We start from the raw sequence: 12,913 nt of genomic DNA on the forward strand, positions 1-12,913 counted from the left end.
TGATTCATGTACCAAGCCCATGAATTCTTAAGGGGAAAATTTGGGAACATGTGGTTTGGAAGGCATAAAGGGATCTCCAGTGGAACCCCCTGAAGTAGACTAGAACTTGACACCTGGCTTGGGGTGTTGAAATCTTACTTCTTGGGGGACCAAATCTCAGTTTGTAGCATTAGGATTCATTTTTGATACACAATAATTAAGCTCAGCCTCGAAAATCTTGGCACTTGATGCAAAAAGCTCTAAAATCCCTTCATTACCCAAAGAAGCAAGACAACCTCTCAAAGTGGATTTTCCTACTTCTGATCAAAATCTTAGGAAAGTTAAACCTTGATTTCATCACCCTTGATGAGTCATGCGTTTTTGGATTCTTGTCAATCAATACTTCTCTAAAACTCCATTATAAAAACATACACACCTCAGCTCACTGGAGGAGGAAGCCTCTCTAAAAATTTTCTGTCATTGACTAGACTCTGTAGAAATTCAATCCCTATTTGCTTTCTTTAAGCTTCCTCAAGCTCTCTTGAGCTCACTCACAACCTTTCTCAGCCTATAGTCACCATAACACCAACATTCACCACCTTGCTTACACCTTCCTACTCCATAAACGTCCCATAACTGACCAAGACAGCCACTCCCTCTGAAACCCTTGGTTTGTTTACTACTTTGCTCGTGGTTTAGCTTTCCTCAAGTTCACCACTCACCATCTTTAGCCCACACTCATCCAATCTCAGACATTCTTTTCCCCTTTCACACAATCACAACCCATAAATGTCTCTCAACTAGTCACAAATAGACCACTACTCACAAAAAGCCTTAACCTCAGAGTTAACCTCATCCCACTCACTCAAAACAGCCCATATTGTCTCATTCATGTCTTATGAACACACATTCACCAAAATCTTAGTCTAATGCTTGCTGCACTGAGCTGGGGATCTTTCTCTCCTTTCATTCCATCCTATTTTTCCTCTTTTATTCGTAACTATGGAGCCTTTAATCATTGTTTATTATTATTATGATAAAGGATATAATATATTTGTAACAATTGAATTTTTTCCCTCATATTGATGTAATGATGGTTGAAAGTACTATAATTTCCCCTGACCAAGACACACAAGGACCCTTAGGAGTGAACACTTTCCTAAATTTATTTGATCATTGACTGCTGAACTCTAATTATAATTTTATCCCTACCGCTAGAGATAATACCGTACCGTTAGAGGACTGATTTGAACTATGACGCAGTAAAAAGATTAATAATATAACAAACTAACAACACTAACGTGTTTATTATGCTTTATTGTTGTCTTTTTGTTAGGGTGCAGCCTCTATTTCTTGCTTGGGTGGACTTACACCACACCAATAGCCTTTGGGCTTTATTTCAAGGGCCCATCATTGAGTTTCGACTTGGTTACCTCATATTTTATTTGGGAACATTAGAAATTTTCCCTTTAACACTTTGTTAGTAGTAGTAATCTCTTAAGTATATTTTCTTTTTCTTTCTTCCAAGTGATCATAACTTTAAGCAAAGTGAAATTTTAAATAGTTTTTATCAAACTTTCTTGTGCATTGCACGGGTTAGCGATTAGTGTGTATGTATGTATGTGTATATATATATATATAACTTTAATTTGGTTAGACATCCTTAAAAATAAGTAAATAGAATGCTAAATTACTGTTCCAAATATTACCAAAAAAAAAAAAAAAAACTTCTAGCCAAGTTTGCTTCTAGACCTCCTGTAAAAATACAGTAAACTTTTGTCTCCACTAGGAAGATTATTAAAGCGTATAAGCACTAGTTAATAGTCCATGTCTAATCTAAATGAAAATCATGAATCACGTTGTCAAAATGTCGATGTTTGTGACTGTATAGGGCCGCTATAAGATTGAAGATAACTTGCAACTTTCATGTGGTGAACTGAAACTAGAAATGGCTTTCTTATCACTACTACCACAGCAATTTTGGCAAGAGCTACATGGAGTGACACAGTTTGGTGGACTGCCTCACCGCTCTCTTAGAGTGCTATCAAGTATGGCCCTCTAATGCTCTTGCACTTGGGCCATGTTCCAACTCTTGTGGTTTCATCCGCAGAGATGGCTCGAGAAATAATGAAAACCCATGATATTGTATTCTCAAATAGACCCAAAACCACAGCTGCCAATATCTTTACTTATGGATGTGTAAATGTTGGATTTGCACCCTATGGTGATTACTGGAAACGTGAAAAAAGTTACTCTACTTCAACTTCTAAGCCTGAAAAGAGTGCAATCGTTTCAGTTTGTGAGGGAAGAAGAAGTCACACTACTTGTGAATCAGATACAACATGCATGTCTCAGTAAAAGTCCAGTTAATCTAACTGACATGTTGCTTGCTGTTTCAAGCAATATTTCTTCTAGATGTGTTTTTGGAAAAAAGACTGAGGTAAAAGATGGTAAGAGCACATTCGGAGAGTTATCAAGAAGGATGGCGATGCAAGTTACTGCTTTTAGTTTTGGACATTTCTTTCCTTCTTTGGGATGGATGGATAATTTAACAGGTTTGATTGCTAGTTTGAAAGCAACTTCAATAGCGGTGGATGCATTACTTGATCAATTGATTGAAGAGCATAAGATCCTGAATGTGGATGAGGATGATGATAAAAAAGACTTTTTGCACATTCTCCTCAAGCTTCAAAAGGAGGGCATGCTTGAAATTGAGCTTACCCAAGACAATCTCAAAGCAGTCATACTGGTATATTTCTATCTCTCATTTATAGCCGAGTATCCAATCACACACATCTGGCTAAAGCTATATGTTTGAATAAAATGTAGAGGGTACACAATTTATTCCACAACCATTTTAACAACTTATCATGAAGTGACAGGTTGTCAGTGGTGAAAAATAAAAGTGATATAGGTGTGGTTTCTGGTAAAATTGATTTTTCACTACTTACAATTACCATCTCAACAAGTTATAAAAAAATTGTGTACATGGCAAAGTTGATAATGCTTTTATAATTTGCAGGACATGTTTACTGGAGGAACTGAAACTACTGCAACAACAATTGAATGGACAATGGCAGAGCTAGTGAGAAATCCGAGTATAATGAAGAAAGCTCAAGATGAGGTAAGAAGAGTGATTGGAAATAAATCAAAACTAGATGATACTGATATTGCCCATTTGCAGTACCTGAAATGTATCATTAAAGAAACTTTGAGACTACATGCACCAGTTCCACTTTTAGTTCCTCGTAAAACTTCAACCAATGTTAAATTGGGGGGTTATGATATTCCCTCAAAAATGACAGTTTATGTAAATGCATGGGTAATACAAACAGACCCTAAATTATGGGACCAACCAGAAGAGTTTCTCCCAGAGATGTTCCTGAAGAATTCAGATGATTTCAAGGGTCAAGACTTTCATTTCATCCCATTTGGTGGTGGGAGACGGAGTTGCCCAGGAATGACATTTGGGATTGCTTCAGCTGAATATGTGACAGCTAATCTTTTATACCATTTCAACTGGGAGTTGCCTGGTGGTGAAGTTATGAAGGACCTAGATATGACCAAGGCATATGGAATTACTATTCATAGGAAATTTCCACTTCTCCTAGTACCAACTTTGTACTCTCCAAATATAATCTATTAAGAAGAAGTCATGGTTGTTGTTTTGTTATTTCTCTTTTTCTTGTTTTATTTTTACAGATATCAATCAATGTTGTTAAAGCTTTGAATATTTCAGAATAAAATAAGACTTGGGGATGTATGAGGCTATAAAAACAAATGGAGGATGGCAAAAATCTGAGTTCTTTATACTTATGGATATTATAGGTGAGAATGTCATGATGTGTGTCAAAGTATGTGGTTGTAGAAGAATTGATGTAATATTTCCAAAATAGAGACTAAATGCTATTGGAGTTTTTTCGAGTTGCCTCTATAGATTAGGATCGACTTAGTACACACATAATGTATAGGACTTACTTAAGCACATGTACCCTCATGTAGCAAACCCTCCCAATTAAGGCCATACGGTTCACAGAATAATTTTGGTATATAAAACTAAATATGTCTGAATTTTTTATTTGTTTAAATATGTAATTCGAAGAATTTAGGTGATGTGGTAGTCTAAAATTTTTTACATCTTCAAATGCATGAGCAAAACATTCCAAGATTCCATGTGATCTTTATACATCTTTTTACAACTCATCTCTTAAAGATTAAAGACTTGAAATATATATATAACTAAAGAGCTGCATTAAAAAAAAAAAAAAAAAAAAATAACTATCAAACGCCAACATGCAGAAGCAACTCTTCAAAATGTGTTTGTTGGAGGATCATAATTTGACTGCCTACAACCACTCTAAAAATAGGTCCTCATGGTGTGATGTCGAAGACCATAAAAGATTTGAGTATATCTTCCTCATCACCAATTAGTTTTGAGGTAGAATGACACAGCTCATGGTTCAACAAATAGTATTAGAGCCAAGATCATGGGTTCAAGTCACTGTCAGGGAGGAATTGTTGGGGGACCACAATTTGACTCCTTACAATCACTCTAAAAATAGGTCTGCATGGTGTGATGTTGAAGGCCATAAAAGATTTGAGTATGTCTTTCTCATCACCAATTGATTTTGACGTGGAATGACATAGCTCACGATCCGGCAGTGTTAAAATTGCATCGAGAATTATCAAAAAGCCAAAATGAAATTTCTAATTCCTTATCACCAATTGATTTTGAGGTGGAATGACACAGCTCACGGTCCAACAATATTGAAATTGCATTGAGAATTATCAAAAAGCAAAAAAGAAATTTCTAAATTCTTGTTATTCGAAAGAAAAATTCAACCTAATCTTGTTTTGTTAAGTCAATTATTGGAATCTCTTTCTCAATTGTGTTTGATGAAGTAAAAGAAATTTGAGGTATATGGAGTTTTAACCGTTTTTAAGAAATTTTCACTTCTCAAAGTACCAATTACTTTCCAAATATAATTGTAAGGACTCAATTTGTAACGATCCCAAATTGGTATTGGGTTTGTACGTTAAAGGGACGTTAAACGGCCAAACAATAAAATTTGTAGAGAGTGGGCTGAAAGGTTAGGCCTTGGTTACCGAACAGTGGTTAGTTATGGTGTTCATGGTGGGCGCACAGAGATGAACTAAATTTGTCCATGGACCTTGTCCATTGAGCTTAACGTTCTTATTATTCCTTTCACTTTTTGGGTACCATTGTTTCAGCCCCCTCTTTTTGGCGCATAAATCCTTACATTATATAGCCCTTCTCAGTTGATCCTTACCTTCCATCTGTCGATCAGGCAGGTAACTATTCGAGTGCCTGTCCCATCAGCCACCTCCCCCCACTTTCTGTTAGTTACAATAACCGAAGCCACACTATTCAGGGGTCTTTTCCCATCAATGTGGCTAGGACATTTGTTGGCGCATTCAATGCGGAAGTGACGTCTTTTCCTTGAACCACTTCCACACTGTACTCTCGTGCGAGTCCCATTCTACTCGCCTTTTCTTCTGGGAGCGCTTTGGAGGCTGCCTTTGATGACGTGTCTTTCTTCCCTTTTAGGCCTTGGGATGCCGAGGACAAGGTCATCCTTGGCTATACCTCTAGGCCATTTGGACTTTCGTTGCTTGTCCTCGGCAACTACTTTTCTCGGCGCGGGTCTTGGGCCTTAATAGAAAGTGGGCCGGGACCACAAATTCTCTGGCCCCACAATAATCAATTAGAAGTTATGGTTGTTGTTTGTTATTTCTCTTTTTCTTGTGTTACCTTAGAAGATATTTTAATGCTTGAATAATTTCAGGATAAAAATAAATTTCCGGATGGTCTAAGTTATATATTGAAATTGCATGAAGGATAAGAGAAATTTTAGTTATGAAATGCGTGAGAATGTCACGGCCAGCAGCCAGGTAAAGAATTAGATGCTTCTATACTATTTCCCAAAAAAAAAAAAGAAAAAAAAAGAAAAAGAAAGAAGATCAATTGCTATTGGAACTTATTGTTGCTACTTGTAAAATCTAGAATTACCAGAAGAAAAAAAAAAAAAAAAAAAATCTAGAATTACCTAGAACACACCCAATGTAGGCCTTAAGAAGATGGACTCTTATGATTGCAAGCAATGATAGGAACACAAAAACTTAAATAATTTTTCCACAACTCTCATGTAACGAGTTTTGGCAAAAGTTCTATACCATATTTTCTCATCTCACATATGCCCTAACAATTCCAGTCTTACAATTCACATGATGTTTAATTATGTTAATCAAAGATGGTGATTGACAAGCTTAAAGAATCAAGACTTGGCGCACTTGCTTGTGTCGTGGAATCTTGAGCAGTAAAATCCCAGCATTTGATGCTAATTAAATCAGTCACGTCCATGTGCCTCCAATTCTATAAATGTGTCTCCAAAGTCTAAAGAGCTACAGATTCACGGAAGAAAAAAAAAACGATGTAACAATACAGAAAACAACATTTGTGGCCAAAACCTACTTAATTATAAAGATAAGATAAGAGGGGATCCATAAAACAAGCTGGGGATATTAATGATAAGATGTTCATAATTTGGTATGTAGGTTTAAACTTCTACAAGCCTACACATGTTTCGCATTCATAACCTTGCATTTGCATTCATAACTCAAATATAATAAAATTTCATAATTTTCAACCCAAAATTGAAGAAAAAAGTGAATTTTTGAGCTAAACTTGAAAAGAATATCTACAAAAAGAATTAATTTAAAGCCAAATTAGTCTAAAATGGACTAAAGGGGGACTGAAATTGACTGAGTGGACTAAATTGGACTGAGTGTAACAAATTGGACCAAAATAAAGTAATTGGAAAATAGAAATTGTTTAATTTTTAGAGAGAACAAATTATCTTCAAAAAATTTTAGATTAAAAATTATATATTATATTACAATACAAAATAATTATTTATTCCCACATATCGTGTGGGTTTGCGACTAATTAAAAATAAAGAGTGGTAAAAGAGAAATGATGATAAATTATCACTTTTTTGAAAAGCTTAAATTATTAGAAAGTGGTGAATTTAATCATTTACCATTAAATAAGTTTGGTTACCCAAAATTTTTCATAATTGTTGATATGTGATGTTGTGATTATTATATAGTAAAAGTTTCATCTTGCGGACTTATATGAAAGTAATATTTCTCCAATTACAAATTGCTACTTTAAAAAGTTTTGAAAAAGGTTGTGACAAAAGTCCATAGCATTGCTTATAACCATTATATTCTAATACTCTTCAAATATGGGTCATTTGCTTCTTTAATTAATAAGCAAATATCAAGCTAATACATATGATTTTTAACTTTTTAAATGGAATGAGGCGTAGTAGAATCAAGTCATAATTCAATTTCATGAGATAAACTACTAGTTTTTCTTTCAAAAAGTAAACTAGTAAGAAATAATAAATTTAAAACCCATTATTTTAACTAATAACTAATGATGTCTATGAGTTCAAGAGTTCAAGAGTTGATCGACTTTGTATTTGTAGCAAGTGCGGAAAGTGAGTGCAGACTGCAGTGCACCGTTAAAGTTCGATGTCCCAATACACTAAGGACACGTTTAGTAGACTGTAATAGGCATTGTAATGTAATAGCTATTCCTATGGTTTAGCTATTCAATAATTTGGTTATGTTTTTATTATAGGGAATAGTCATTCCTTATGAATAGCTATTCTTTAAAATAAGGAATAACTATTCCTATCTAAAAGGGTTGTAATAGTTATTCCTTAGTAGATGTAGTAACTTCTAACATTAATATATTTCCAAATAAATAAACTTTCTATATCCATCTAACAATTATGGAAATAAAAAATCATAAAAAAATAACTCATCTCTCTAAAATTTAAAATATATTATTTTCTAGGAAATATAATTGTATGAATGAGATATTTCCTAAAATAGATCAAAGTTTTATTCTAATATTACAACTCACAACCAAACTAATGAATATGTTTAGTTATTCCATTACAACACATTTTATTCCCAGTAATAAATATTACAATTTCTGTTGTAATCCACATTCAGTGTACCAAACGTACCCTAAATTTAAATGCTAAACTAAGAAACAACAGAAAATTCTAAAACAAAATAAGTGAACACAGAAAAATAACATTATTATGAGAACCTATCCATGAATCTCTTAAAAGACAGATCAAGGAGAGTGCAGTGATGGTACAAGATGAAGAGGAATTTTTTTGGACACAACAAGGGCGCTAACTTCACTCATGTCCAAGTCTTCTCCCTTAACACTAGGACTGGGCAACCTCCAGTCAAACCAATATAAGAGATTGGCAACCACATATTCAATTGAAGCAACACCGAATGTATAACCTGGACATGCTCTTCTCCCACATCCAAATGGGAACAATTCGAAGTCTTGGCCTTTGAAGTCAATTGGATTGTCTATGAATCTCTCTGGGAGAAATTCTTCTGGCCTATCCCATACCTCAGGATCCCTATGGATTGCCCATGAATTGACAAATACTCTTGTTTTTGGTGGAATATCATAACCTCCAAATTTCACACTTGTTGATGTTTCTCGAGGTACCATAAGAGGAACTGGTGGGTGAAGTCTTAGAGTTTCTTTGATGACACATTTCAAGTAATCCATTTGAATAATATCATTCACATCTATCTTTGACTTCTTTCCCACAATTCTTCTCAACTCTTCTTGAGCTCTCTTCATAGTACTTGGAGCTTTGATAAGCTCTGCCATTAACCATTCCAAAGTTGTCGAAGTAGTATCTGTTCCTCCCACAAACATGTCCTGAAATTATAGAAAGGAAAATGTTAAAAGGTGCTACAAATTCTGTTGTAAAAGGTTTACAAAGTGAAGTGATAATGAATGTTATTAGTATTACTTTAATAGCCTAATAAATAAATATCTAAATTACTTTTGAAAATGCTAGTTAAAGTTATTACAAAATTTACTATAAAATTTTTATAAATTAACGTGATAATAAATGTAATTGTTACAAAATTTATATAAATTAATATGATAATAAATGTAATTATTTATATGTTTAAAAATTGACATATTAGTTTATAAAATTTATGAAAGAAAATTTGTAGTATCCGAACATCACTAATTACATTTTAGTAATTAGTGACACATAATTCACAGAGAGAGAGAGAGAGAGAGACCACTAGGATTGCTTTGATGTTGTCATTAGTGAGCTCAAAGTCGAGCATGGGATTCTTTTGAAGTTGGAGGAGAATGTCCACAAAATCTTTATTGCTAGGATTTTCTTCATTACTTTTCATTGTCTTGTGTTCTTCCACAACCTCATCAAAGAAAGCATCAAGTTCTCGAAAAGTGGCTTTCATACTTGGTACTATCCCTGTAAGGACATCAATCCATTTCAAAAAAGGGAAAAAATCTCCCAAACAGAATGCTGTAAATAGCACCATCATCCTTCTTGATAGGTGCCCAAACCCGCTCTTATCATCACCTTCAAACTTCTGTCCAAGTACGCATCTAGAGACTATGTTGTTTGTGGTTGCAATCAACATGTCACTTAGATTAAGAGAAGCCTTTTGGAGGCATGACTCACGTATATTATTGATTAATATTGCAACTTCTTCATCTCTCACATACTGGAAAGATTGCACCCTTTTGAGACACAAAAGTTCAAGAACACAAATTTTCTTAGCTTGTCTCCAGTACTCACCATAGGATGAGAATCCTACGTCTGTGCATCCATAGAAGAAGATATTGGCAGATGTAGTTTTTGGCCGGTTTGAGAAAACGATATCTTGTGTCTTCATTACTTCTCTGGCCATAGCTACAGATGACACCACTAGGGTTGGAGTATGCCCCAAATCTAAGTGCATTACAGGGCCATACTTCTTTGAGAGAGCTTGAAGAGAGCGATGTGGGAATCTTCCTAACTGGTGAAGGTTTCCAATGAATGGTAGCTTTGGTGGGGATGGTGGTAAATTGAGTTTGCCACTTCTAATGTGCTTGCAGACATAAAGAAAAGTGACGAGGATAGAGAGGGAGAGGAGGGGATTTAATTGGAAGGATAGTTTATGTAGCTCTTGCCATGATTGCTGCAGCAGTAATAGTAGAGCCATTTCTTGTGAGTGTTTTGCATGAGCTCTTCAAGTATATATAATCAATTCTTCCATGATCATACAATTTGTTACAATTTGATAATATGATCAATTGTAATTAGTAGACCATCACTTTTACTTTTTACGTATATCATCCACTCACAGTTACACTTAAAGAAAAAGTATTGATTCAAGAGTTGTGTTCACATTTTTCAATAGTTAAATATAGGTTTTTTGGTGTTGTGATTCATATTCTTCGATTAAACTCAATCACATATATTTATTCATTAGTATAGTGAAAATAATATTATCTTCTTCAGCCATTACAATCAAGTATGATTTTATAAATTATCTTTTTTTTTTTTTTTTTTAAAGAATCTATAAATTATATATCCAATAAACAAAGTGACAAACTGTTAGTTGAATGATGCGTCTTTTATCATTTTAATTATAAAATGACGTGGGAATCCTAGCATGTTTTGCTTGTGCAAGTTTTTTTATTTAATTTTTTTGGGATTGATTGAAGTGTAGAAAATTGTCGGTGGCTGACTAATGGATTGGTTAGGATTGAGATCCAATTGCACCATACAATTAATACATATATATATATATATATATATATATATATAATTCAATAAATGTTTACATCTCACAGGATGTGGCAACTGCGTTGCACTGAACCCGAATCCAATATGCTATATTTCCATTAAAACTAATTTTAATTTTGTCATTTTATATGATTGGACTTTGAATTATCCGATATAATAATATAAAAGAGAATGTGAGAGAGTCCAGTTTAGCTTTTCCGCTTAGTTATCTATACATAATTAAGAGACTAGCTTAGTTCAATTAACATATCTTGGTGTTTTAAAAAAAAACATACATAATTCAAATTCCCTTCAAGTTGATTATTAATGTATCAAAAAGTAATAATTTAAAAAACTAAATTACTAATGGCACTCTAGATATTGTCCTAATTTCTGTCCAACTAAAATTTATATTTATATTGCTAAGGAAGGTATGAAAATGCTATAATTTTTACTGTTAAAAATTTGGATCATCTTTGATTTTCTCATTCATTGGAAAAACGCTAGTTTTTGTTATATATAATATTTCTATTATATTACATAAGGCAAATCAAAAGTGATTGAGCTTGGCTCCCCACCCTACCAAGGAAAATTTTTGGCTGTCACTTCTTCTTTATGTGGGGTATGTAAGTAAAGCCAGCACAGGAAACTCACCATTGCCTTCTATATCTTATGCTTCATCAAATTCGAACGCCTGCCCCCTCCATGTGCTTAATGGGTCACAGTACCAGTCATTTCATTGATAATAATTAATAGAGCACTAAGCTCGAAACCTCTTTGGATTTAGTCCGTGAACATTTATTGGCTCTCAATCATGAAAAAATAAAATTGGTACGATCAGAATTTTTTCATCCAGAGCAAGAAATAAACACGCGTGCTTTATATATATATATATATATATATATATATATATATATATATATCCTAACTTTATTAAGAAGATAAAAATGATATATCATGAGTCAAAGCAAACTCAATTATAAATCTCAATTATAAATAAATTTTCCTCCGTTCAAGTTACAAAAGAATTAATGTTTTTGGCATATACTGAGCCAAAACATGAGCCGGGCAATTGCCCTACCTTTTTATGTGAGATAGTTGAACACTTCTAAAATCTTACAGCTTTTGTTGAGTCCTCTCAATGATATTGGCAATAACAACTAGTGGATCACTAGAACCCATCAAAGCATCAATGACAATCATCGAATCACTCCCCACAACGTCTCAGATTCCCACGTCTCAAGGAAAGAGCACTCTCTCCTCCATGGCCTTAACTTCGGTTTCTAGCATTCCCAGAGGCGCAGCAAAGTGTTTGCTTAAGGTGGCCTCCACTTTGCCGACATGGTCACGTATGATAGCCCCAAAACCACTGTTTGAGAGTGAGCAAAAGTTGCCCCATCAACATCACATATATTTAAGAAAGCAAAGACAGGAGCATTCTGCTCCAATCCTCTTCGGAAATAGTCCATGAGTAGTTATATTCGTACTAGTCACAAACTCACACAGTGCGTGAAAAAATTTAACGATTTACTTTTTTTCTTAAGTGAAAAATGAATCAAGTTAATAAGATTTATAAGAGTTAGTCCCAAACCCTTCTTAAAATGATGTGATTATTTTCTAACAAAGTATGATTAATAGAATATATTAGAATTTTTAAATTAAACTGTCTATATTTGTTATTTGAAAGTGTTTTAAATTAGGTAATTTTTTTTTTTTTTTTTTAAATGAAACATAATTTATTTTACATTTAATTATTACATAAAGTGAGATATTTTGTAAATAATTTCCCATAATTTAATGTGTGGTGGTTGGAATCTGTTTTTAGTTCTCCTTACAAATGGTTTATTATCTATACGTCTTGAATGACTTAAAAAGGAAGCAAATATAAGTAAATTAATTAATCACTTATATTAGGACAAAAAATTTCAAGACTTTAATAATATAAGAAAGTTGTAATTTTATCAAGAACTTACTAATATTACATTGAGATTTGAGAATGTGACATAGTAATTGTCAATTAAGTAGTTTTTTATTTTATTTTTTATTTATTTATTTTATTTTTATGCAAAACTCTACTCCCAAAGCATTACTAAAGTGGACCAAATGAACTAAAGTGGACCAAACTGAATTGATTGGATCAAATAAACTGAAGTACATCGAATGAACCGAAATGGACCAAAATGCTATGCTAATGTAGTTCAACAAGAACGTAAATATACCAAAATGCTATGCTCTTCAGCTTTTAGATATTAATATATTTGGTACTA

The 12,913-nt window shown here is 33.5% G+C and overlaps 1 protein-coding gene and 1 pseudogene across 1 annotated transcript; one reads left to right on the forward strand and one right to left on the reverse strand.

Annotated features, from left to right (window-relative positions):
* Nucleotides 1–1,927: 1,927 nt before the first annotated feature.
* Nucleotides 1,928–3,625, forward strand: LOC115964268 (annotated as a pseudogene).
* A 4,431-nt stretch (nucleotides 3,626–8,056) lies between these two features.
* Nucleotides 8,057–10,095, reverse strand: LOC115963084 (cytochrome P450 71A1-like). Its single transcript, XM_031081971.1, has 2 exons — nucleotides 9,148–10,095; nucleotides 8,057–8,770 (listed from the first exon to the last, which is right to left on the reverse strand). The coding sequence occupies exons 1-2, from the start codon at nucleotides 10,078–10,080 to the stop codon at nucleotides 8,156–8,158; spliced, it is 1,548 nt and encodes a 515-aa protein (XP_030937831.1). The 5' UTR covers nucleotides 10,081–10,095; the 3' UTR covers nucleotides 8,057–8,155.
* Nucleotides 10,096–12,913: the final 2,818 nt, after the last annotated feature.

The sequence above is a fragment of the Quercus lobata genome, chromosome 10 (assembly GCF_001633185.2).
Source record: "Quercus lobata isolate SW786 chromosome 10, ValleyOak3.0 Primary Assembly, whole genome shotgun sequence".
NCBI classification, from domain to species: Eukaryota; Viridiplantae; Streptophyta; class Magnoliopsida; order Fagales; family Fagaceae; genus Quercus; species Quercus lobata.

What these genes read in the sequence shown, in the direction of transcription:
- LOC115963084 (XM_031081971.1), bottom strand. Translation starts at nt 10,080, where the DNA reads ATGGCTCTACTATTACTGCTGCAGCAATCATGGCAAGAGCTACATAAA. An exon ending in ACATCAAAGCAATCCTAGTG is followed by an intron (nt 8,771 to 9,147) that starts GTCTCTCTCTCT and finishes CTATAATTTCAG; the next exon opens with GACATGTTTGTGGGAGGAAC.